The sequence below is a fragment of the Delphinus delphis genome, chromosome 4, assembly GCF_949987515.2.
Source record: "Delphinus delphis chromosome 4, mDelDel1.2, whole genome shotgun sequence".
Taxonomy (NCBI): domain Eukaryota; kingdom Metazoa; phylum Chordata; class Mammalia; order Artiodactyla; family Delphinidae; genus Delphinus; species Delphinus delphis.
In genome coordinates, this window is record NC_082686.1 from 93,743,564 (window position 1) to 93,765,724 (window position 22,161).

At 40.8% G+C, this 22,161-nt stretch overlaps 1 protein-coding gene across 1 annotated transcript in view; it reads left to right on the forward strand.

Annotated features, from left to right (window-relative positions):
• The first annotated feature begins 344 nt into the window (after nt 1–344).
• The window catches only part of NCEH1 (neutral cholesterol ester hydrolase 1), a 67,787-nt gene continuing 45,970 nt past the window's right edge, over nt 345–22,161 (forward strand). The window contains exon 1 of the mRNA XM_060011130.1: nt 345–1,183. Within this exon, the coding sequence (XP_059867113.1) occupies nt 1,046–1,183 (138 nt within the window). The 5' untranslated portion in view covers nt 345–1,045. The remainder of the gene's footprint in view (nt 1,184–22,161) is intronic.

A 22,161-nucleotide genomic window follows, 5' to 3' on the forward strand; every position in this document is an offset into this window, starting at 1 on the left:
ACCACCTCCTTAAAACAGTTCTTCCAATTTTTTTCTTCTGGATCTCTGGTTGTAATTCTGCTAGTGAAGTTTCTCTCTCTCTCTCATTCTATATCCCCTCCCCTCTCCCCATCTTTAATAGGAAATCTGGATTCAAATGCTTTTTCTGCTACCAGCAACCCACTTGAAAGAATTTTTTTCACGTGGTGTTTCCCTGTTTATTTATATTGGTATAGACTCCTAGATATTTATTTTATTCAATGGTTTGTAATCCATTATTATTTATTTTGATGCTAAAATTATTCCAGCTTTAGCCATGGGAGACCCTTCAAGCTGCCACCTGTGTCCTTTTGACCAGTTCCCATCATTTTTTAGCACTTCCTTATCTTACAGAGCAACAGGTTCATCCTGTACTTTACCTGTCCCAGCCCTATAATCAGGCTTTTCTCCACGGTGCCATGGCAAAGGGTCATGGTTCCTTTTATTGGAGAATGAGATCTGGAAACCAAGATTTGGGTGCTAGATGTACTACTGGCTTAGCACTGCTTGAGCTATAAGAATTTGTTACTTTCTCTTACCACATAACAGCTAGAATTTACATTCCATTGCAAATCTGGCTGAAGACAGTGGATTTTTATCACTATCATCTTGTTATCTTTCTCACATCGGACTCCATTTTGAGTCAGACTGGCCCACGTAGTTTGGACAGACAGAAACTCATCACACCGAAACTATTCCGGGCGTGTTTTCGTTTGGGAACCTTCAGGAGGGAGCCTTTGGTCACAAAGGTGCAATACACACCTGTGTCCTCCGGAGTGCGCTGTTCTGCGCCCAGCACAGCCCCAGAGCTTTCTCAGACCTGAAGCTTCTGCAACACTTTGCAAGGACACAGTGGAGGGGGCACGTCAGCGCTCCGACTTCCTCCTGACGCCGCCTCTGATTGGCTCCTGGACATGTAAGAAACCGGTGAATGAGCTGCTGGCCCTTGCAGAAACTTGCTTGAGGTCTTTGGTGGCATTATCCTTTCCTCCTCGTCAACCCGGCAGGCCAGCCGATCCGGGGGAGGATGAGGTCGTCGTGTGTCCTGCTTACCGCCCTGGTGGCGCTGGCCGCCTATTACATCTACATCCCCCTGCCAAGCTCCGTGTCCGACCCCTGGAAGCTGATGCTGCTGGACGCCACTTTCCGGAGCGCACAGCAAGTGGTGAGACGTAGCCCAGCGCCGATTCTCTCTCCCTTCTCTTAAGCAATGTTTAAAGAGGGAAACAGAATTTCCGGACCTTGTCCCACGAGAATACAAATTTTTCTAACGCAATGATGCGATCGCTTTTTAAGGTGGTTCAGACTGACATTTTCAGGGTGTTGCATTCTCCTCTTTGCTAGCAGAGGGTTAGGTCTATGTGTGTCTCTTCTTCTGTGTTGGTAATGGAGAAGGTGAAGTTCTTGAATAGAATTTGACGACTGTTTAATCCTTCGTCTTTCCTAAATGTCCCCCTCTTTCTTGGTTTGCAGCGCCAGAAACGGATCTTCCAGCCTTTTATAAACCACCCCTCCTCCATTTTTGTTCTCCTATAGAGGGCGGCAGAGAGTGAGTTAAATGTTTTAGGAAGGCTCTGGGAAAAACGGGTTCTGGTTCCTGGGAGTGCAGCCACCTTAAAAGCAGACTCGGGCGCGGGTGACCTCCCAATGTCCCCGACAGTGGAGCCCCCCATTCCCGGGGGCAGCAGGCTGGGCTCCTCCAAGTACTTGGGGAACAGCACAGATCTCGCATTTCATGGGTGGCACTCATCAGCTCAGCCAAGAAAAGAGGCCAGGAGACCTGGCTGGCTGGAGAGGCAGTGGCAGCCGGTGTGTGCATGATGCATTTCTCTCCGGCCTGCCCTGCAGAATTTAGTTTGTCTTTAACTGTCGCGGAGGTAACCTTTGCCTGAGCCAGGATACCCTGGCTTACCCTGGCAGGGTGACAGTTGTCTCTACTGTGTCACGGGTGTGTATTTCTTTAACCCCGTAGACAGGAAAATGTAACTTTCTGGTTTATTCTATGTAAGAGGCATTATTTTCAGTGCCAGACAATCTAAAATCTAAGCTACAATCTGTAGTCAAGGCTGAGCCCTATGACTGAACAGTATTTCTAAGCATCCTGCTCTATCTAAACTCCTAACCCTCCTCCAAAACCGAGTCTCCTCCCTTCCCCCAACCTTGAGCTTTAATCTCGGGTTATTTTGGTAAACTCCTTTCAAGAATGACAACTAGAGGGAAAAAAAAACCCCCATGATTTTCCTAGAGGGTCGATGTTCCTTTTCCCTGTCCATTCTAATTGTGTGTAGGATTACATAGTCTCTGAAGCTTTGTCCTATCAAAAAGTCTCTTGGGCTTCCCTGGTGGCGCAGTGGTTGAGAGTCCGCCTGACGATGCAGGGGACGCGGGTTCGTGCCCCGGTCCGGGAAGATCCCACATGCCGCGGAGCGCCTGGGCCCGTGAGCCATGGCCGCTGAGCCTGCGCGTCCGGAGCCTGTGCTCTGCAACGGGAGAGGCCACAGCAGTGAGAGACCCGCGTACCGCAAAAAAAAAAAAAAAAAAAAAAAAAAAAAAGAGTCCCTTAACTAGGGTATTGTAGCACATTCCTACGACTTTGCTTTTCTTGAATCCAGCATCGTTCTCCACCCCTAATCCCCTATTGTCTCTTAGGTATGATCCATTGAGGCTATAGAGCCTCTTCCTTCCCTCCTGCTTACTACAGTGTTGACGTGGTGCAAGAATTACCATTCCCTTCTCTAGCATTGGCTCCAAGAAAGGCAATTTTTGTACAGGAAGCCCCACAATCACTCTCTTCCTCCAGAAATTATGTAGCTGGGGAGTAAAACCCTTCAAAGATTCTCGGGTACAATGGTATTTACCTGGGTGGCTTAAATGACCCTCTACAATAAAAAGAATAATGACTAATAATAATAAGAAAAACAGGAAAAAAAAAAAAAGTCAAACTACTATGGTGGCCACAGAAATTATTCTTCCTTTTCTGGTCACCAAGGAAATCTTCCCTATCATAAGTAATTTGGGAAAAGCCAGGTTTGGAAAAAAGCTTTTCTTCCCCAACGAAGCAGCCAACCCATTAAGGCCTTTGGATCATACAGTCCTCTGCAGAGTACGCTCTCAGCTGGTGTTTGGGAATGATAATGTTTGTAATGCCAGGTCGCAGAGATAGATAAGGTAACAGAGTGTCCTTACTTGACACTGTGGCCGGAGGTGGGTTAGCACAGAAGTGGCTCTCATCACTTGTCTTCTGAATTGTAAAGTATCAGAAAGATCATTCAGACCACAAGGAAGCATATTCTACCCAGGAAAGCAATTTACCAATGTCACTTCAAATTGTCCTAGGGAAAAGGAAACATGGCTTGACACTTGGTAGTAAATAGAATATGACTGTTAAAGTTAAGAGTCCTGCTTCCCTGAATCCCACCTCAGCCAGGCCACTTGCTGGCTTGAGGCCAGCCCATTTACTAACCTTCTCTGACCCTCAGCTTTCCTTGTAAAATAGGGCTAATAGCTACTTTGTAAGAGTGCTATAATGTATTTAAATGGCTAGAACTGGTTGTAGTTATTCTTCTAAGAGTTGTCCCAAAGGGCCACTATGGGTTGTGGGGAAAATCTGTGGTACTGCCCAACTTTGTTGAAACAATAAAGCAAATGCAACCTGGAAGCAGTTTACCTCCTGGAATGAAACCTGGAATGCTGTCACTAAATTGCATGGCATAACATTTGTTACCCAAATCATTTTAGTTTGAGTTGATTAGCTTAACTACAAAGGCTATCAATACTTCAAAGATGAGGCTTGGCCTGCTTCCTAACACAGCAGGCACCTGCCTAGCCTCAAGAAATGTGACTGCTCAGGACTTCCCTGGTGGTCCAGTGGTTAAGACTCTGCCCTTCCACTGCAGGGGCTGCAGGTTCGGTCCCTGGTCTGGGAACTAAGATGCCACGCGGCCAAGAAAGTGAATGCTACTCTTATCCTGTTGTCATTGGCAAATGATTCACCCCTAGCTGCCCCTTCTAATCTCCTTTATCTTCTGCAGATGAGTCAGATTATTGAGATTATGTTCCTTGTACTTTTTCTTCCTTGGCATCCTCCAGTATTACGTAAGAAGAAACTACTTAGGATCTTTCTTAAGTCATCTCAAACACAGATGCTACATTAGAGTCACCTAGGGAGACTTCAGAAATCCTAAAGCCCAAGTCACACAGTATACCAAATCTATTCAGAATCTTTGGGAGATGAGTCCCAGGCAGCAGTATTTTTAACAGTTCCCAAGGTGATTTCAACGTGCAGCAAAATTGAGAACCACTGCCCTGTAAGTTAAATAAATGCATTGCTGATGTAGATAATATATTTTTGTTAAACTGCTCGAGTTATATTTCACACATGTGGCTGGAAATGAGCCCCTTAACATTAGCATGGATTAGTTTATCAGATTTGTTGGTTGATACTTTGGCTCTAAGAGGCTAAGGGGATAAAATACTAGCTAGGCAACTTTCAGTGTTATAGCAAAGCCATTGTAAGACTTGAGCAGTGGAAAAGCACAAACAAAAATAGATCTGGAAAGGACAGTGGAGAGAGGTTTAGATGAAGATCGGGCAGCAGGAGACTAGAAGAACAAAAGGAGGGAGTTTGGGGGAGGTTCTGAAGACATTTCAAAATGCTGTGCAAGCAAAGATTTTTTTAAAAATTGTAATCCCAGTACAGGTAGAGATATTGAGAAGTATACACTGCTGGAGAAAATGTAAATTTTAACAACTGTTTTTAGGGCAGTTTGGCAATATCCATCAGAAACTGTAGAAGTATTTATTCTTTGACCCAGAAATCCCTCTGGATGAATTTATTTTCAGTAATTATGCATATAGTCAAAGCTGTAGCTATAAAGATAGAAACATTTCACAGGTGGTACAGAAATCTTTTTAAACTAGTCCAAAAGCACTGCCACTTATGAGAAATATGAGGGAGCATTCAGCAACCTTTCTCTTCTTTTTTCTGCCGTTATTTAAAAGAATTTAAGAACATAAGAGATTAAGTAAATATGGTAAACCCATATTTTGGAAACTATGCAGTAAAAAAATTTAAGTTGTAAAAATAAAGTTTAATGGTCTACAAATGATTTGTACTGGGTGTTAAGTGGGAAAATGGTACAAAACAGCATATATGCTGTAATCCCATTTAAAATACCTATTTATCAAAACATACAGTTTTATATATCTATATATAGATGTATAGAAAGAGCTAAAGGATATAATTTAAAATATAGTGTTTTTTTTCTGGGCCATAAGATTATATCTTCAGTTTTCCTATCTGTATAGTCTAGTTTTTCTACAATGAACATGGAATAAGAAATTAATTTAAAACTTTTTTGTAGGAGGTTTTCTACTTCTAAAGCAGAATTGATGTGCAATGCATATCAATGTGATTAATATTTTAGTAATTGTTCTATGAAGAAAATAGATTTCTTTCTTTCTTTTTTTTTTTTGGCTGTGCTGCATGGCTTGTGGGATCTTAGTTCCCTGACCAGAAACTGAACCCCGGCCAAGGCAGTGAAAGCACCGAGTCCTAACCACTGGACTGCCAGGGAATTCCCAAAAATATTGGGGAAAAGTGCCTTTGGTTTTTAAGTAAAAATAAAAGACACATTTTTCATTTTCACCAAGAACTTTATTGAACAATGTATTCACTGTTTTGTTCCACTACCTTCTGTCATTTTCCAGGCAACTTCATAATTCCATCTTCCCAAAACTTTTTATCTTTTTTGAGCAAAGAACTGTTCCAGGTGCCTTTTACAGTCTTCCAGGGAATTTTCCATTAAGAGAATTTTGGGGCTTCCCTGGTGGGGCAGTGGTTAAAATCCGCCTGCCAATGCAGGGGACACAGGTTCGAGCCCTGGTCCGGGAAGATCCCACATGCTGCAGAGCAACTTAGCCCGTGAGCCACAGCTACTGAGCCTGTGTGCCACAACTACTGAAGCCCGAGCACCTAGAGCCCATGCTTCGCAACAAGAGAAGCCACCGCAATGAGAAGCCCACACACCACAACGAAGAATAGCCCCTGCTTGCCGCAACTAGAGAAAGCCTGCATGCAGCAACGAAGACCCAATGCAGCCAAAAATAAATAAATAAAAGATAAATTTATTTTAAAAAAAGAATTGTGTAAAGACCAAAAGAAATGAAAATCCGAAGGTATAATATCTGGTGAATATGGGGGATGAATCTGAACTTCCCAGCCAAGCTGTAACAGTTTTTGCCTGGTCATCAAAGAAACATACAGTCTTTCTTTATCCTGATGGAAGATTCTGCATTTTCTGTTGACTAATTCTGGACGCTTTTCGTCCAGCGCTGCTTTCAGTTGGTCTAATTGGGAGCAGTACTTGTTGGAATTAATTGTTTGGTTTTCTGGAAGGAGCTCATAATAGAGGACTCCCTTCCAATCCCACCATATACACAACATCACTTTCTTTGGATGAAGACCAGCCTTTGATGTGGTTGGTGGTGGTTCATTTCGCTTGCCCCACGATCTCTTTCATCCCACATTATTGTACAGTATCCACTTTTCATCGCCCGTCACAATTTGTTTTAAAAATGAAACGTTTTCGTTAGGTTTAAGCAGAGAATTGCACGCAGAAATATGGTCAAGAAGGTTCTTTTTCACTTAACTTATGTGGAACCCAAACATTAAAGCAATTAACAAAACCAAGCTGGTGCAAATAATTTTCAGTGCTTGATTTGGATATTTTGAGTATGTCGGCTGTCTCCCATGTGGTATAACATTGATTGTTTTCAATTAATGTCTCGACTTGATGGTTACCGACTTCAACTGGTCTACCTAACCGTGAAGCATCATCCAGTGAGAAATCTCCACCACGAAACTTTGAAAACCACTTTTGACATGTTTGATCAGTCACAGCACCTTCTCCATACACTGCACAGATCTTTTTTTGTGTTTCAGTTGCATATTTACCTTTCTTGAAATAATAAAGCATAATATGCTGAAAGTGTAGCTTTTCTTCTTCCATCTTCAATATTAAAATGAAAATTCACCAATTTTGATAAGTTTTTTAAAAATGCACGCTGATATGACAGCTGTCACAATACAATCTAACAAAATTGTTTCGAGTGAAGTTAAAGACAACTTAGCGCTACTAGAGCCATCTTATGGAAAAACTGAACGAAAGAACCCTTTGGCCAACCCTATATATACATTGCTTTTAAAAACACATCCTGGATCCTTTGACAGCTATCACGATAGCAGGCTTCACGCTCAGTCACTTGGATGTAACACAGATTGAAAGCTTACTGTTTGAGTCTGACCTACAAGAAATTGCAGTCTAGTACGATGAGAAGCCATGTTAATATACAGCTATTAAAAAGGCAAGGGACTTCCCTAGTAGTCCAGTGGTTAAGAGCCCACCTTCCAATGCAGGGGACTCGGGTTTGATCCCTGGTTGGGGATCTAAGATCCCACATGCTGTGGGGCAACTAAGCTCGTGTGCTGCAACTACTGAGCCCACCCCTCAACTAGAGAGCCTGTGTGCCACAAACTACAGAGCCCATGCGCTCTGGAGCCCTTGCACCACAACTAGAGAGAAGTCTGCGTGCTGCAACGAAAGATCCTGCGTGTTGCAATGAAGATCCCGTGAACCGCAACTAAGACTCAACACAACCAAAATAAATAAATAAATAAAATAAAATGTAAAAAAAGCAAGAGCTGACAAGTTTTTCAGAAGCTCATAGGAGGGAGTGGTTATGTACAGTTCAGAGGGGTGATAAAGATGGTGACTAAAGGTAATAATGGTATCTCAAAAGAATTCAGAGCCAGAGTGTGGCTTGTCTTACCTCGATCATTTCCTAGCTTTCTAGTTCTTACCCTACGTATCTTTTTGATGACATAATATAAAAGGGAGATTATTGAACCTGGTGTTTCTGCTGACTTTATTTATTTCTTATAAATGGCAGTGCTTTTGGACTAGTTGAGCAAGGTTTTTCATCCCGTAAAATATCTCCAAACTTGTTGAAATCTAATGTGACCTCACCTGAATTCTCTGTGCATGTGCCTTTGGACTGTGTGGGTATGGTTTAAATGACAGCTCAGCTGGATGCCATGCAGAATTCCAACTTGGTAACCTTTTTCATAACCATTCATGAACTGGAATGTTTACTACTGTCACGTAAATTTAACTTTAAATTAGAGATTTCACTAAGCACAATTTTTAGCTGATTTAATGGGATTTTCTTTAAACACCTGGCAGCAGAATGGCTTTAAGAATAGCTTAAGGGCACAGTATTTAATCAGCATTAGTTCTGACAGGTGCTCAATGTGAGTTGGTCTCGGTAGACAGTACCTGCCAGTGAATCCAATCAAATATCAAGGTCAGATTGAATCAGCTACAAGTGTGTAAGACAATACCTAATTTATAATTCTCCTTTTTATTTTTCCCAGAACTCTACAAATATGGCCCTGAGCACAGAAATGCCATCATTATTACTTTATTTTAATGGGACATCCTATTTCTAACATGTGGCTTGAGCTTGATATGAAAACATTTCTCTGAGGTGTGAAAGTGTAATAATTGTTCTTAAACATTCTATTAATGTACAGTTACTTCTTTTAAATTAGTGAGCATATTTTTACTTTTACTGCCAAGTGAAACTATATGGGAACTATCACTTATTTTCTTCTTCATTTATATTTATAAAGAATTAAGACATATAATTAAATTTCCAAGTGGCAAACCTAGCTATATTCCCTACCTAATCTGTCTTATTATGAAATTTTAACAATCTATCTTTCAGTGTTTCCAAAATGAAATTTAAATCCTACTTTAATATCCTATCCTTAACAAAATTAAAATTCAGAAGTCATCATTAATTCAATGAATATTAACTGAACCCTAATGCTAGGAGTTGGTGAAACAGAATAAGACACACACCTAATCTGGAGAAGTTTACAGTCTAGTGACGGGAGACAAACCTACTGACAGTTACAGATTGTGCACTTGACTGATAGAGGAAGAGTTATGATGGAGGCATTTGGGGGTTGCTATAGGAGCCTTGAAAAGGACAGCTAATGTTAACCTGGGCATTAGGAACAGATGTCTCCCTTTCACATTGATTTCTACTGTGAATTATCAAGGTTGAGCATTTATGGTAAAAATAACATCTATTAAGGGTATAACTCAGCATTTACTCTGTGCCAGATACTGTGCTATGTGCTTTACATGCAATTCATTTAATCCATGCTATAATTCTATGAGATGGATGTTCTTATTTTCCTTATCTTACAAGGGAGGAAACTGAACTGTAAAGAAAAGTAACTTGCTCATGATAACAAAGCTTTAAGAGGTGGAGTCACGATATAACTCAAGCCTGTCTTACTGTGAGTTCAAGGGTTCAACCATTGTTGACTTTCCGTAAGAGCTAGCTGAGTGGAAGAGTTGGGGAAGAGAAGAGGGAGAGAAAGGAGAGTGAAAAAGGCATTCCAGCCAAAGCGATTGTTCCAATGGGAGAGGATGGTACAAGCTAAGTCTCTAAAAGTGGTTCAGAGTGGCTGGAGCATAAAACTCCGAAGTCAGAGAGATAAGGTAGGAAGGAAGCACAGGCCAGGTAATGAAGGGTTCTGTGGGCCAAGAAAGGAGCCACTGAAAAAGATTTTTAGTAGGGAAATCACATGCTCAGATCTGTGTTTGAGAACAGTCTTTCTCAGTGGCAGTATAGACACTAGAGTTTAAGAAACCAAATGAGGGCAAAAGACCACTTGGAAGCAATTATCCAGGTAAGAGGGGAGGGCATGAACTAATAAAATGGGACTGGTTTGGAGTGAGGCTGACCAGAGTTGCTGATGGAGGGGGCGTGGGAGGCTAATATGGAGTGAAGGAGAGAAAGGAGTCAAAGATGACTCTTGGGACAGACTCTGGAGTAACTGGGTGAATGGTGATGATGACCCTGATTAGGAAAAGGAGCATATCTGAGGGTGAAGGTAATAGAGTTTGGCACCTTGCTTTGAAGTGTCCATGGGACTGGTTTAAGGATAGCTGTTCATAAATAGTTTGCATATACAAGACCAGAGCTTGGGAGTGAGAGAGAGAGAGACAGCTGGGCTCGAGACATGGATTTGGCAGAGATCAGTGAAGGGGTGGTGGTGGGAGTGGTGGGAATGAATGTGTGTGGGGTGAGAGGAGGATTGGTGATCCTACCAAGGAAACCCTAGAGGCTCACCAGTAAGAGGAGGAGGAGGCTAACCCTAATAGAAATGAGACCCTAAAGAACATAATTGGGCTTCTCTGGTGGCGCAGTGGTTGGGAGTCTGCCTGCCGATGCAGGGGACGCGGGTTCGTGCCCCGGTCCGGGAAGATGCCACAGGCTGCGGGGCGGCTGGGCCCGTGAGCCATGGCCGCTGAGCCTGTGCGTCCGGAGCCTGTGCTTCGCAACGGGAGAGGCCACAGCAGGGAGAGGCCCGCGTACCGCAAAAACAAAACAACAACAACAAAAAAACCCCATAATTTTTTGTTATACCTTATATGTATATAGGACTCCAGGTTTTACAAAGGGTTTCCCTTATTATCTCATTTTATTTTTACAGTGAATAACTGGCTGGCATTAGTTATTTCCATTTGTCAAGTGAGGAAACAGGTTCAGGAAGGGTCGATGATATCCCCAAGGTCACATGATTAGTTATAGTGGCAAAACAGAACTAGAATAAAAATTCCTAGACTCTTAATTTCACGTTCTCACTGCTGGGCCTGGGTGACCTGAAAACAAAGTCCTCCATGATGGATTTGCCCATTTTTGTCCCTGGTGCTTGCTCTCTGACAGGCCCCTCATGGCTGTGGCCATGCACTTGGGAACGCTCATGATAACTTTATCACAGCTACACTGTATCTTGACTATTTTTTGAGCTCCTACCATTAAATTAATCTACACTGGTGTTTCCCAGTCTTTTTTCATGTCAGAGACTTGATGACTTTTGTATGCCAGGAAAAAGTGGAGGAAATACCAGGGGAATCTATAAGGGCTTGAATGACAGAATTCACAAGATTCAGAAATAAAATTATACAAATGGCTCTCAAAGAGAATACCAACTCTGATAAATTTTGAATAGTTATAAAAAATGGTTTTAAGTTTTTACCTCTGTAAAACACCTAACCATCAATCTCTCTTTTTTTTTTTTTAAACATCTTTATTGGAGTATAATTTCTTTACAATGGTATGTTAGTTTCAGCTTCACAACAAAATGAATCAGTTATATATACACATATGTTCCCATATCTCTTCCCGCTTGCGTCTCCCTCCCTCCCACCCTCCCTATCCCACCCCTCCAGGCGGTCACAAAGCACCGAGCTGATCTCCCTGTGCTATGCGGCTGCTTCCCACTAGCTATCTACCTTACGTTTAGTAGTGTATATATGTCCATGCCTCTTTATCGCTTTGTCACCGTTTACCATTCCCCCTCCCCATAGCCTCAAGTCCATTCTCTAGTAAGTCTGTGTCTTTATTCCTGTTTCACCCCTAGGTTTTTCATGACATTTTTTTTTTCTTAAATTCCATATATATGTGTTAGCATACGGTATTTGTCTCTCTCTTTCTGACTTACTTCACTCTGTATGACAGACTCTAGGTCTATCCACCTCATTACAAATAGCTCAATTTCATCTCTTTTTATGGCTGAGTAATATTCCATTGTATATATGTGCCACATCTTCTTTATCCATTCATCCGATGATGGACACTTAGGTTGTTTCCATCTCTGGGCTATTGTAAATAGAGCTGCAATGAACATTTTGGTACATGACTCTTTTTGAATTATGGTTTTCTCAGGGTATACGCCCAGTAGTGGGATTGCTGGGTCATATGGTAGTTCTATTTGTAGCTTTTTAAGGAACCTCCATACTGTTCTCCACAGTGGCTGTATCAATTTACATTCCCACCAACAGTGTAAGAGGGTTCCCTTTTCTCCACACCCTCTCCAGCATTTGTTGTTTCTAGATTTTTTGATGATGGCCATTCTGACTGGTGTGAGATGATATCTCATTGTCGTTTTGATTTGCATTTCTCTAATGATTAGTGATGTTGAGCATTCTTTCATGTGTTTGTTGGCACTCTGTATATCTTCTTTGGAGAAATGTCTATTTAGGTCTTCTGCCCATTTTTGGATTGGGTTGTTTGTTTTTTTGTTATTAAGCTGCATGAGCTGCTTGTAAATGTTGGAGATTAATCCTTTGTTAGTTGCTTCATTTGCAAATATTTTCTCCCATTCTGAGGGTTGTCTTTTTGTCTTCTTTATGGTTTCCTTTGCTGTGCAAAAGCTTTTAAGTTTCATTAGGTCCCATTTGTTTACTTTTGTTTTTATTTCCATTTCTCTAGGAGCTGGGTCAAAAAGGACCTTGCTGTGATTTATGTCATAGAGTGTTCTGCCTATGTTTTCCTCTAAGAGTTTGATAGTTTCTGGCCTTACATTTAGGTCTTTAATCCATTTTGAGCTTATTTTTGTGTATGGTGTTAGGGAGTGATCTAATCTCATACTTTTACATGTAGTTGTCCAGTTTTCCCAGCACCACTTATTGAATAGGCTGTCCTTTCTCCACTGTACATTTCTGCCTCCTTTGTCAAAGATAAGGTGACCATATGTGCGTGGGTTTATCTCTGGGCTTTCTATCCTGTTCCATTGATCTATATTTCTGTTTTTGTGCCAGTACCATACTGTCTTGATTACTGTAGCTTTGTAGTATAGTCTGAAGTCAGGAAGCCTGATTCCTCCAGCTCCATTTTTCGTTCTCAAGATTGCTTTGGCTATTCGGGGGTCTCTTGTGTTTATAGCCCATCTGTAACCCGTTAGCAGCCTACCTGTTGGGAAGCTCTCTTCCTTACAGTTTGTAACTATTTAAATACACGTTTATTATTACTGCTATTAAACACAAAGATATAGTCCCCGAGTTACATATACCTAGGTAGCCACAAAATTTATTGTCCAAACCATGACATTTTTGAGAGTGATAGGGGCTGCTCTTAGTAATCTTGCCAAGACAACCGTCTTAAACCAGAACTATTCCCAGACAAATCTGGACATATACTCAGCCTGCATTTATGTGACTTGCATTGATCAGCATAATCAACGCAAAGTTATGGAGTGATTCCTGTGCTCCCTGTTCTGCCCAGATTTGACTGTTAACCCTCCAGGGAACCAGCTCCCATCCATCACCCCCAGGTGGAATTCCTGTTCCCTAGGATAACGGCCAAATAAAAGTACTAAGTTCCTTAGCTGGCACTTAGGGTCTGCTCCAACCTGGTACCACACTGCTGAATCTAGCCTCACAGTGTTCCCATGATAATCCTGACAGTTTTCCTCCTGTTGTCACCTCTGCCTCACATGCCCTCCCACCCTCTTACTTTAGCCAACATCCCACGTGTCTTTCAACACCTACTCAAAAATCATTTCTTTTGGAAACTTCCTCTTTTTCCCCAGTCAACCCTAATTTGTCTCTCCATTATACTCTCTTAGCATTTCATTTTTCTTTTATGGCCCTTGTATGTTTCTTTCCTAATGTTGATATTTCTTTATGTACAAGCTCCCCACCAAATCATAAGCTTTCTCACCTATCATAGACATAACTTTTCTCTTACTATTTTAGGGCTTTTGTTTTTTGGGTTTTTGAGAGGGGAGGCTTGAAGATCATTCATGATAGAGGAAATAGGAATTCATAGTTCTGCTTTCTTTCAATCCTCTGTGTTACTCCATTTGCCCCAAAGGGCAGACCTGGTGCTTTCTTGTGCTTCTGACTCTGAATTTATCCCCAAATGGCTTTTTGTTGTCCTTTGCAACTTTTTTTGTTTTTGCGAGCCTTGCTGTTTTCTGGGTTTCTAACTTCCTCGTAATGTTTTTGTAGATTTATGGTTGTTTTTGAATTTGTAATGAATCGTGTGTTTCTAGCTAAACATTAGTTATCATTACAGGCCATCTCCTTAAAAGATCACTAGCAAATTCCCACATTCATTTGATATCATTCTACTTTTCTCTTTTCCTCCAGAATGGATAATTGATGAATGCCCCCTGAGAAATTAATTTGACCAACACTCTTCTGTGCTTCCTGTACCATAATATTTTCTCTGCCCTAGGTACCTTTTCCTTGACCATTCTAAAGTCTACTTTTCTAAAATGCAAGCTGTTTATTTCACTATTCCTACTTTATGCCATTTTGTGGCATAGTTCTTCCCTGTTAGAAGCAAGTCCAGAGCAGCAATAATCCCTGCTTCCTTGACTTTCTTAGCAAGACAAATCAATTTTGCTTTTAAAAGATGATCTGCTTTTAATAGAATAAGATTACTGGCAGATATCTGCATAATAATGGATCCATTTATTGAATAATAAACACAGCCACCTTGTGAAATAGCAGTTAATGCCCTCACTTAATGAGAAGGGAAACAGAAGCTCAGTAAGGTTGGGTAACTGGTTCACAAACACATGACTGCCTGGGAGGCTGGCCGTGAACCAGGCCTGCTGGACTCCACAGCCCTTTCAACTGTATTCCACAGCTTCCTGTTATGACTGTTCAGTCTCCCTTCCTCTCCTTGTCACTTGCCCACTCCGTTCTAAAATCTTTTGTGTAATCCACATTGAACAAGCATCACGAAGGCAAGGAGTGTGTTATGTAATACTTACAAATTTTAGTCCTGGAGGGTTTTAATATATGTTACACATTGAAAAGTGTTCCATGATTAAATAAGACTAGGAAATGCTAAGTTAAAGAAATCAGGATTTCTTTTTTAACTGTGAAACATTTCAGAATTCCTACCATACTAACATGTATTTTGAATTTTAAAGACAGAATATTTAGTGAGTCCCATATTTAATTGACTATAGATCCTTATTTGAACCTCATGATACTCATGGTATATTTGCTAAATTTGGGGGTCCAGTTTCATAGTGTTTAAGAGCATGGATTTTGGGGTTAAGAAGACCTGTGCTCAAATCCAGGCTTGAGCTATACTAGCTGTGTGACCTTGAAGAGTTTATTTAACCTATGCGTGTTTCCTGATCTAGTAAGTGGTCATGATACTTAGCCCATAAAGTTATGGTGAAGATTGCATGTGATAATGTGTACAGAGCTTTATCGTTTGTCATCATCATCACACAGTAGTTAATACGTAAAACACTTGGAACAGTACCTGTCACATAAGAAATATATTTGGTCCAAGTCTGATTTTTGGCAATTGTCTACAGTATACTCCAATAGTAATATGCAGTTTTTTTATTTTTAACTTTCACCATCATTCTTGCTCTCAGGTTTGTGGATTTCTATACAGCTGTAGATCTTTTGCACCTGGACTGCTGTTGGCTACGGCTACTGGGCTTAAATCGTGACTTTAGCACTTACTAGTCGTGAGACTAATTGGGCAAGTTACTTAAACTCTCTAAGCTTTAGTTTCCTTATCTATAAAAGTGGGATAATGACAGTGCCTCCCTCAAGGCTTGTTATGTGGATTAAATGTGATTGTGTATATAAAATTCTTAGCACAGTGACTGGTATACAGCAAGAACTAAAAACCTCTTCCTGCAGTTAAAATTTTGGAGTCCATGGGCTTAGTTTGCTGATGTTCTAACTGGATATATGAGTCATCGTCATCATAGCTAACTCATACGGTCTAACCATTTCACATATATATTAATTCAATCTTTATAGCAGCCCTGTGAGGTAAGTACTATTATTCCTATATTAGAAATGAAGAAACTGAGGCACAGAGGGGTTAAGTAACTTGCCCAGATCATACTCCCGGAGCCAGAACGCTAATTCAAGCAGTCTGGCTTTGAAGTTAGTGCTCTAAAAGCTGAAGAAATTGAATGTCTTTTAGACTGTCATTGTCTTATGTCAAAGATCTTCATCAGACTCTGCCAAGGTATCAATTCATTTTAGAATAATATGTGTCACCTGAAAAGAGTTCTTTAGACTTTAGGTACCTAAGGTACAGTTGGTGACATGACATTTTGTTATATAAATTAAAGTGCTTTACTTGAATTCTGCCCTGATGGTGAGCTGTGTGCCACAATGTGAAGGTAGTAAAGAAGCACTTTACTTAAGGGTTGATGCTGTCCTAAACAAAGGGCTTTGGATTTGCTCAAATGATTGCCATCTGTTGGGCCCAGAGATCTGGCCTATAACCTTAGAAAATATGACATTGACCTCTAAAGATACTAAAGGCAGGTGTCTTCAGCTGACCGCCATAATAGAAGAAATTCACATGGCCTCTATCACCTGTTCAATTGAGCAATCATTAATTGCTGGGCACTGAGGTTATAGCAATTCACAAAACAAGTAGCACTTGGCCTTCCTAGAGCTACAACACTGAGCCAAAAATATGTGGCAAATAATTATATAATGGAAAATCCAGGAAATATGGCGAAATTTGTTGGCAGGTCACTGGTAACTGAAATCCCCTAAAGACATGAAAGTCCCCTAAGGAAACAGTGTTGAATAAGAGAATAGTTTTAGAGTTGAGGAGAAGAGGCGGAGCCAGCAGAGGAGATAGAGCAATCAGAGAACAAAGGAAAACTGGGGAAATAAGAGTGTCAAACAGGGCTTCCCTGGTGGCGCAGTGGTTGAGAAGCTGCCTGCTAATGCAAGGGGACACAGGTTCGAGCCCTGGTCTGGGAGGATCCCACATGCCGCGGAGCAACTAGGCCTGTGAGCCACAACTACTGAGCCTGCGTGTCTGGAGCTTGTGCTCTGCAACAAGAGAGGCTGCGATAGTGGGAGGCCCGCGCACCACGATGAAGAGTGGCCCCCACTTGCCACAACTAAAGAAAGCTCGCTCGCAGAAACGAAGACCCAACACAGCAAAAATAAATAAATTAATTAATAAACTCCTACCCCCAACATCTTCTTAAAGAAAAAAAAGAGTGTCAAAGAAACCAAAAACCACCGAAGAGCTCCACTAGGAGGGGTGGTCATCTGTGTCGAATTCTCCTGAGAAATGAGGAATCTGAAGATGGAATCAAGCCCATCAGCTCTGCATCCTGACCTCTCAGTGGATGAGCCACAAAATGTGCTTCCAGGCAACAGTGGCTTTTACGTTTCAGTGTCTCAACCTGTAGCCTCTTCATTGGAATGGTTTCAAGGATGTCTGTCAAAACTAATGTTTGACTTTGGCAATGTTGGTATTGAGCTATCACTTATGACAGGAGATAGCCAGAATATCCTTTATAACTTGTGATTAAAAAACCTGAGATGGAAGTTACCAATGGATATTACTGAGGTACTAAATAGGTTTATCTATAAATATATATGATAATTACATAACTATTTAATACATTAAAGAAGTAAATATATATTTAAAAATAAAAATGTATATTTAAAAAATAAAAAACAAGGGGAAAGAAAAAGTCAGAAACACCCCTTCCCCAAATAACTATGTCTAAATTTGTGTTGGTTGGTTCATCTATGTGGAAACATATTTTAAAATCTAGACTCTTACAGGCTAAGTAGCTTTTCCTGTCTGATTCCCAATGAGGTTCACATCAGATGAATATTAAACTTGCTTCCTTGCAGGTTGATGCCTATTAATCCTATAGTTAGCAGTGTACCATTTAAATGCATGTGCTATACTTTTGTCAAGGATAGTGGGCCAGTATTTTACAGGACGCACAGTGTGCCAGATTCAGGGCTTACTGGCCCCCTACTGACCAAAACCAATAACTTCTCAGCCTTATTGCCTCACATAGCTAATCCAAATGGCACCATCCTGCAACTTAAATGAAGATATATCTTGGATGAAAAGAAGAACATTGTTATTGGTTATGTCTACAGAAGGAACCTGTTTGGAAGTGATTTTCAGTTACTCTAAAAACAGTAACATGATTTCCTGACTCCATAAAAGCGTATTTTGGGGCAAATCATAGAATTTAAACTGCTTAAAAAGTTGGACTTTCATTTAGGTGTTGTCATTGGTTAAATGTCTTCTGCTCTTATCTCCCCCACCCTCCTTTTTTGTTTTTGTTTTTGTTTTGTTTCATTTCCATTTTCAGATTTCAGAGAGTGGCAAGCAACCATGGGTAGCATTTTTTAAGTTCTATACACCTGTGATCCTTAAAGTTGCTGCACTACAGATTGGTTCCTGTGGTTTTTAGTGCATGTGGGAGAGCCAGGTTTCCTTAGGGTCTTTTTGTAATTATTGAGATTATGCTTAATGTAGAGTGTTATGCTGTTTCACCTCTTTCTCTTTCTGTTCATGGAGGAAAATGGTGCATTGTTCATTCTCTAAAGTGCCGATATACTTTCAGCAATTTATTGAAAGGTGTCAGACACTGCAGAGACATTGAGGTGCTCACACTCTATTGTGTTTGGAAAAGCCAAGGAGACACTTCCAACCAAACCTACTAAGTGCTGTGGTTCGTGGTACGTAGTGGGTGCTGTGGGAACCCAGCAGAAGAAGCTTCTGTGTGTCTGGGGAACTCAGGCAGAGGATCCCAGAGGAAGTGCTGGCTCAGCTGAGTCTGGAAGGATGAGAAGAAAGACATCACACAGGTGTAGAAGGAAGGGCATTGCAGGAAGAGAACAGCAGGTGCATATCCCTGAGGTGGGACAGCATGACACATACAGGGAGTTATTTCTATTGCATTTCTGAAAGGTATAAAATGTTTGAAGGAGATCTTTGCATAACTGGGCCATGGGTGGAACTAGTCTCAGTCTTGTGTTGTTACGCTTAATACATTTCACTGTTTTAATTATGGTAACTTTAAGTAAGCTAATATGATTATGAAAACACACAACCAATATATGATTCTTCAAGAATAAGTACTACTTGGTGAAATAAGCTTTAATCTACTTATTAAAAATATTCTCTGTTATAAACCAGTAGAATAGCATTAAATTCTGGTGCCCAAATACATTTTTAAAAATTAATTTATTTTTGGCTGTGTTGTGTCTTTGTTGCTGTGCACGAGCTTTCTTTAGTTGCAGCGAGCGGGGGCCACTCTTGGTTGCGGTTCGAGGGCTTCTCATTGTGGTGGCTTTTCTTGTTGCAGAGCAAGGGTTCTAGGTGCGCGGGCTTCAGTAGTTGTGGCACTTGGGCTCAGTAGTTGTGGCTTGTGGGCTCTAGAGCTCAGGCTCAGTAGTTGTGGCGCACGGGCTTAGTTGCTCTGTGGCATGTGGGATCTTCCCAGGCCAGGGCTCGAACCTGTGTCCCTTGCATTGGCAGGCAGATTCTTAACCACTGCGCCACCAGGGAGCCCCCAAATACATAATTTGATTGGAAATAAATTATCTTTCTACTGTTGTTTGGTTTTAGTAGCTTTTTGTCTTAAACTGACTTAACAAAATTGTTTTTCTTGTTGTGTTTCTACTGTGCTGCTTCAGAAAGTCTTTCTTTGTTTAAAGTTTGAAACAGACACTGCAGCTGTTGGCAGCTGTGGTGCTTTAACTGAGACAAAAACTTCTTGCGTGTTCATCAGAGGAGTTAGGTGTCTGGTTAGAGACCTCTTGTTTTAACCACCCAGTCTAGTTTCTGTCTCACCCCTATTTTCCTCTCTCACTCTACCCTGACTTTTCCCTCCACGGAACACACCGCTATTGGTGATTGTTTCTTTAATTACTCCTAAGTAATTTGTCTCTCTAAGTAATCCTGTCTCCCCTGCTAGGTTGGAAGCTCTGTGAGGGGAAGGAGCAGGTCTGTGGGCTTCGCTCCTCCTAAAAGTACCTGGCAGAAAGTAAACGCTCGCATAATTGCGGAGTGAATCGATGATGAGTGATTCAACATCCCTGGACAGCTTCCACAATAACGAGGGTTGGTGATAACAACCGGCCAGGAAGCTTTCCCTGTACATCCTACTTCTCAAATAAGGCATCATCATCAGTAGGACCAAACAGCAAAACGTATTTGCTTTTACCCTGGATTCCTGTTTCCTTTCCTTGAAGAGCCCAAGTAGGAAATGATAAGGGGTAAGCTGCCTGCTTTTTCTCAGAAAGCAGGAACTTAGAAGCAACAGTGAAAGAAAGCATAGTCAACAATATAAGCCATTCATTCAGCAATTATACTGAGCACTAATTATGTACCAGGCAGTGTGATAGACCAAGCAGAACAAAGGTGAAGGAGATAGCTCTAGAAATTCATAATGACAATACAGCAAGTATCAAAAATAGGAACTTGAACCAAGTCCTAGAGAGCACTGAGGCAGGAGCAACCGTCTGAGGAGTGAGTTGGACAGGGTGTCACAGAGGAGGGTGCATTTGAGATGGACACTGAAGGAGGAACTGGAATTTGGTCAAGCGGGAGAAATTCCATTAGCAAATGGAGCCCTGCAGTGCAGCCTTCTGTTATCTTTGAGGAAAGTAAATACTTCATGGGCAAGACAGACAAGGTTTATAGGCAAAGGTGTGTACAGGGAAGTAGTGTATAGGAATATGAATAGGTATAGGGTGTGTTTGAGCAGTAGGTGGATGTCAGACAGTGGAGAGTTCTTTAAGTTCTATAATCTCTGGCTATCACAGCCACTTAAAATTTTTTCCCATAGAAGCATATTTCCTTTAGTAAATTAGAGGACTGGATTATTTTATATACTATAACAGGTACATAATTATGCTATAGAAAATTTAGAAAATAGAAAAATTCACCTACTCTAACTGTAACACAGCCACCATTTGCTTTTTGTTATATTTCCTTTCAGTCTCTCTTTTTGTGTATATGTTGTCTTTTGGTAGATGCTGTCATATTATACAACTTTATGCACAACTTAATTTACTTGTCATTATACCAGAAGGATATACCACATTATTACTGCATAGCATTCCTTTCTCTTTGTAATGGACGTATCAAAGAGCAGGTACCATTTTTAACATAACTATTTCCCTATTACCAGAAACTTAGACTGTTTAGTTTCTTGCTATTATAAGTAATGTTATAGTGAACATATTTGTGTCTATAATCTTTTTTGCTTTTAGGATTTTTCCTCAAGAGATTCCCCCAAATTAGAACTACTAGATCAAAGAGTATAAATATTTTTGCAGGTCCTCCTTCTTATTTCCAAGTTATTTTCCTATTTATATGATTAATAGCAATGTGAGAAAATGCCAGTTGTGCTATATTCTTTCCAGCGTGAACTGCTGTAATTGATTTTTTAAAAAACTTGTTAATTTAATAGCTTGCGTGGATACCTTGTTTAATTGTAATTTCTTTGAAAACAGTTGACATTAGAAGTTTTGTTCATTCCTTCAATGACTATTTATTACATATGTATTTTGTATCAGCTCTACTCTAGGGAAAAAGTGGTTAACAAGTGTAATTCCTGCTCTCACACTATATATTCTTACATTTAAAGAAACTTTCATTTAAAAAAAAATACTTGAGAGGTAAAATATTTTTTAAAAACTCATACAGCTGGTAAGTGACTAAGAAGGAATTTTAACCTAGTCTCTTATTTTCAATCCCTTGGTCTTTCCAATCTGCTACGCTACCCTTCAAAGGGAAATATAGTGACTTGTTAGTAGAGTGCCTGTTCCTCCAGGTATCTTCCTCTAAGCTTTAATCTAATGATGATGCCATCGCTAATACTCAGAACTTGTCTAAAATATCTATTTTTTAAATTTTATTTATTTATTTTTGGCTGCGTTGGGTCTTTGTTGCTGCGTGTGGGCTTTCTCTAGTTGCAGCAAGTGGGGGCTACTCTTCGTTGCAGTGCGGGGGCTTCTCATTGCGGTGGCTTCTCTTGTGGAGCATGGGCTCTGGGCGTGCGGGCTCTAGAGTGCAGACTCAGTAGTTGTGGCACATGGGCTTAGTTGCTCTGCGACATGTGGAATCATCCCAGACCAGGGCTCGAACCCCTGTCCCCTGCATTGGCAGGTGGATTGTCAACCACTGTGCCACCAGGGAAGCCCTAAAATGTTTTTTAAGAAATTTCATTCCACGCCATTTCTTGTGGTGCATGTCAACGTCATTCTCATTACTTTATAATCTCATCTTGTTTATGAATGAAATGTGATCCTCAGCTTCATCACACACCTTGTTATCTAGAGGAACTTTGGCTTTTCCAGAAATCAAATCCAACTTCAGGAAAAGAGGATTTGTCCCCATTAAGGGTATACAGAGGAGTGAACCAAGGTCTCTGAAAGCAGTTATAAAAAAATACTTTAGTCAGTATTCTTAGTCAGTTGGATCACACATGTGAAC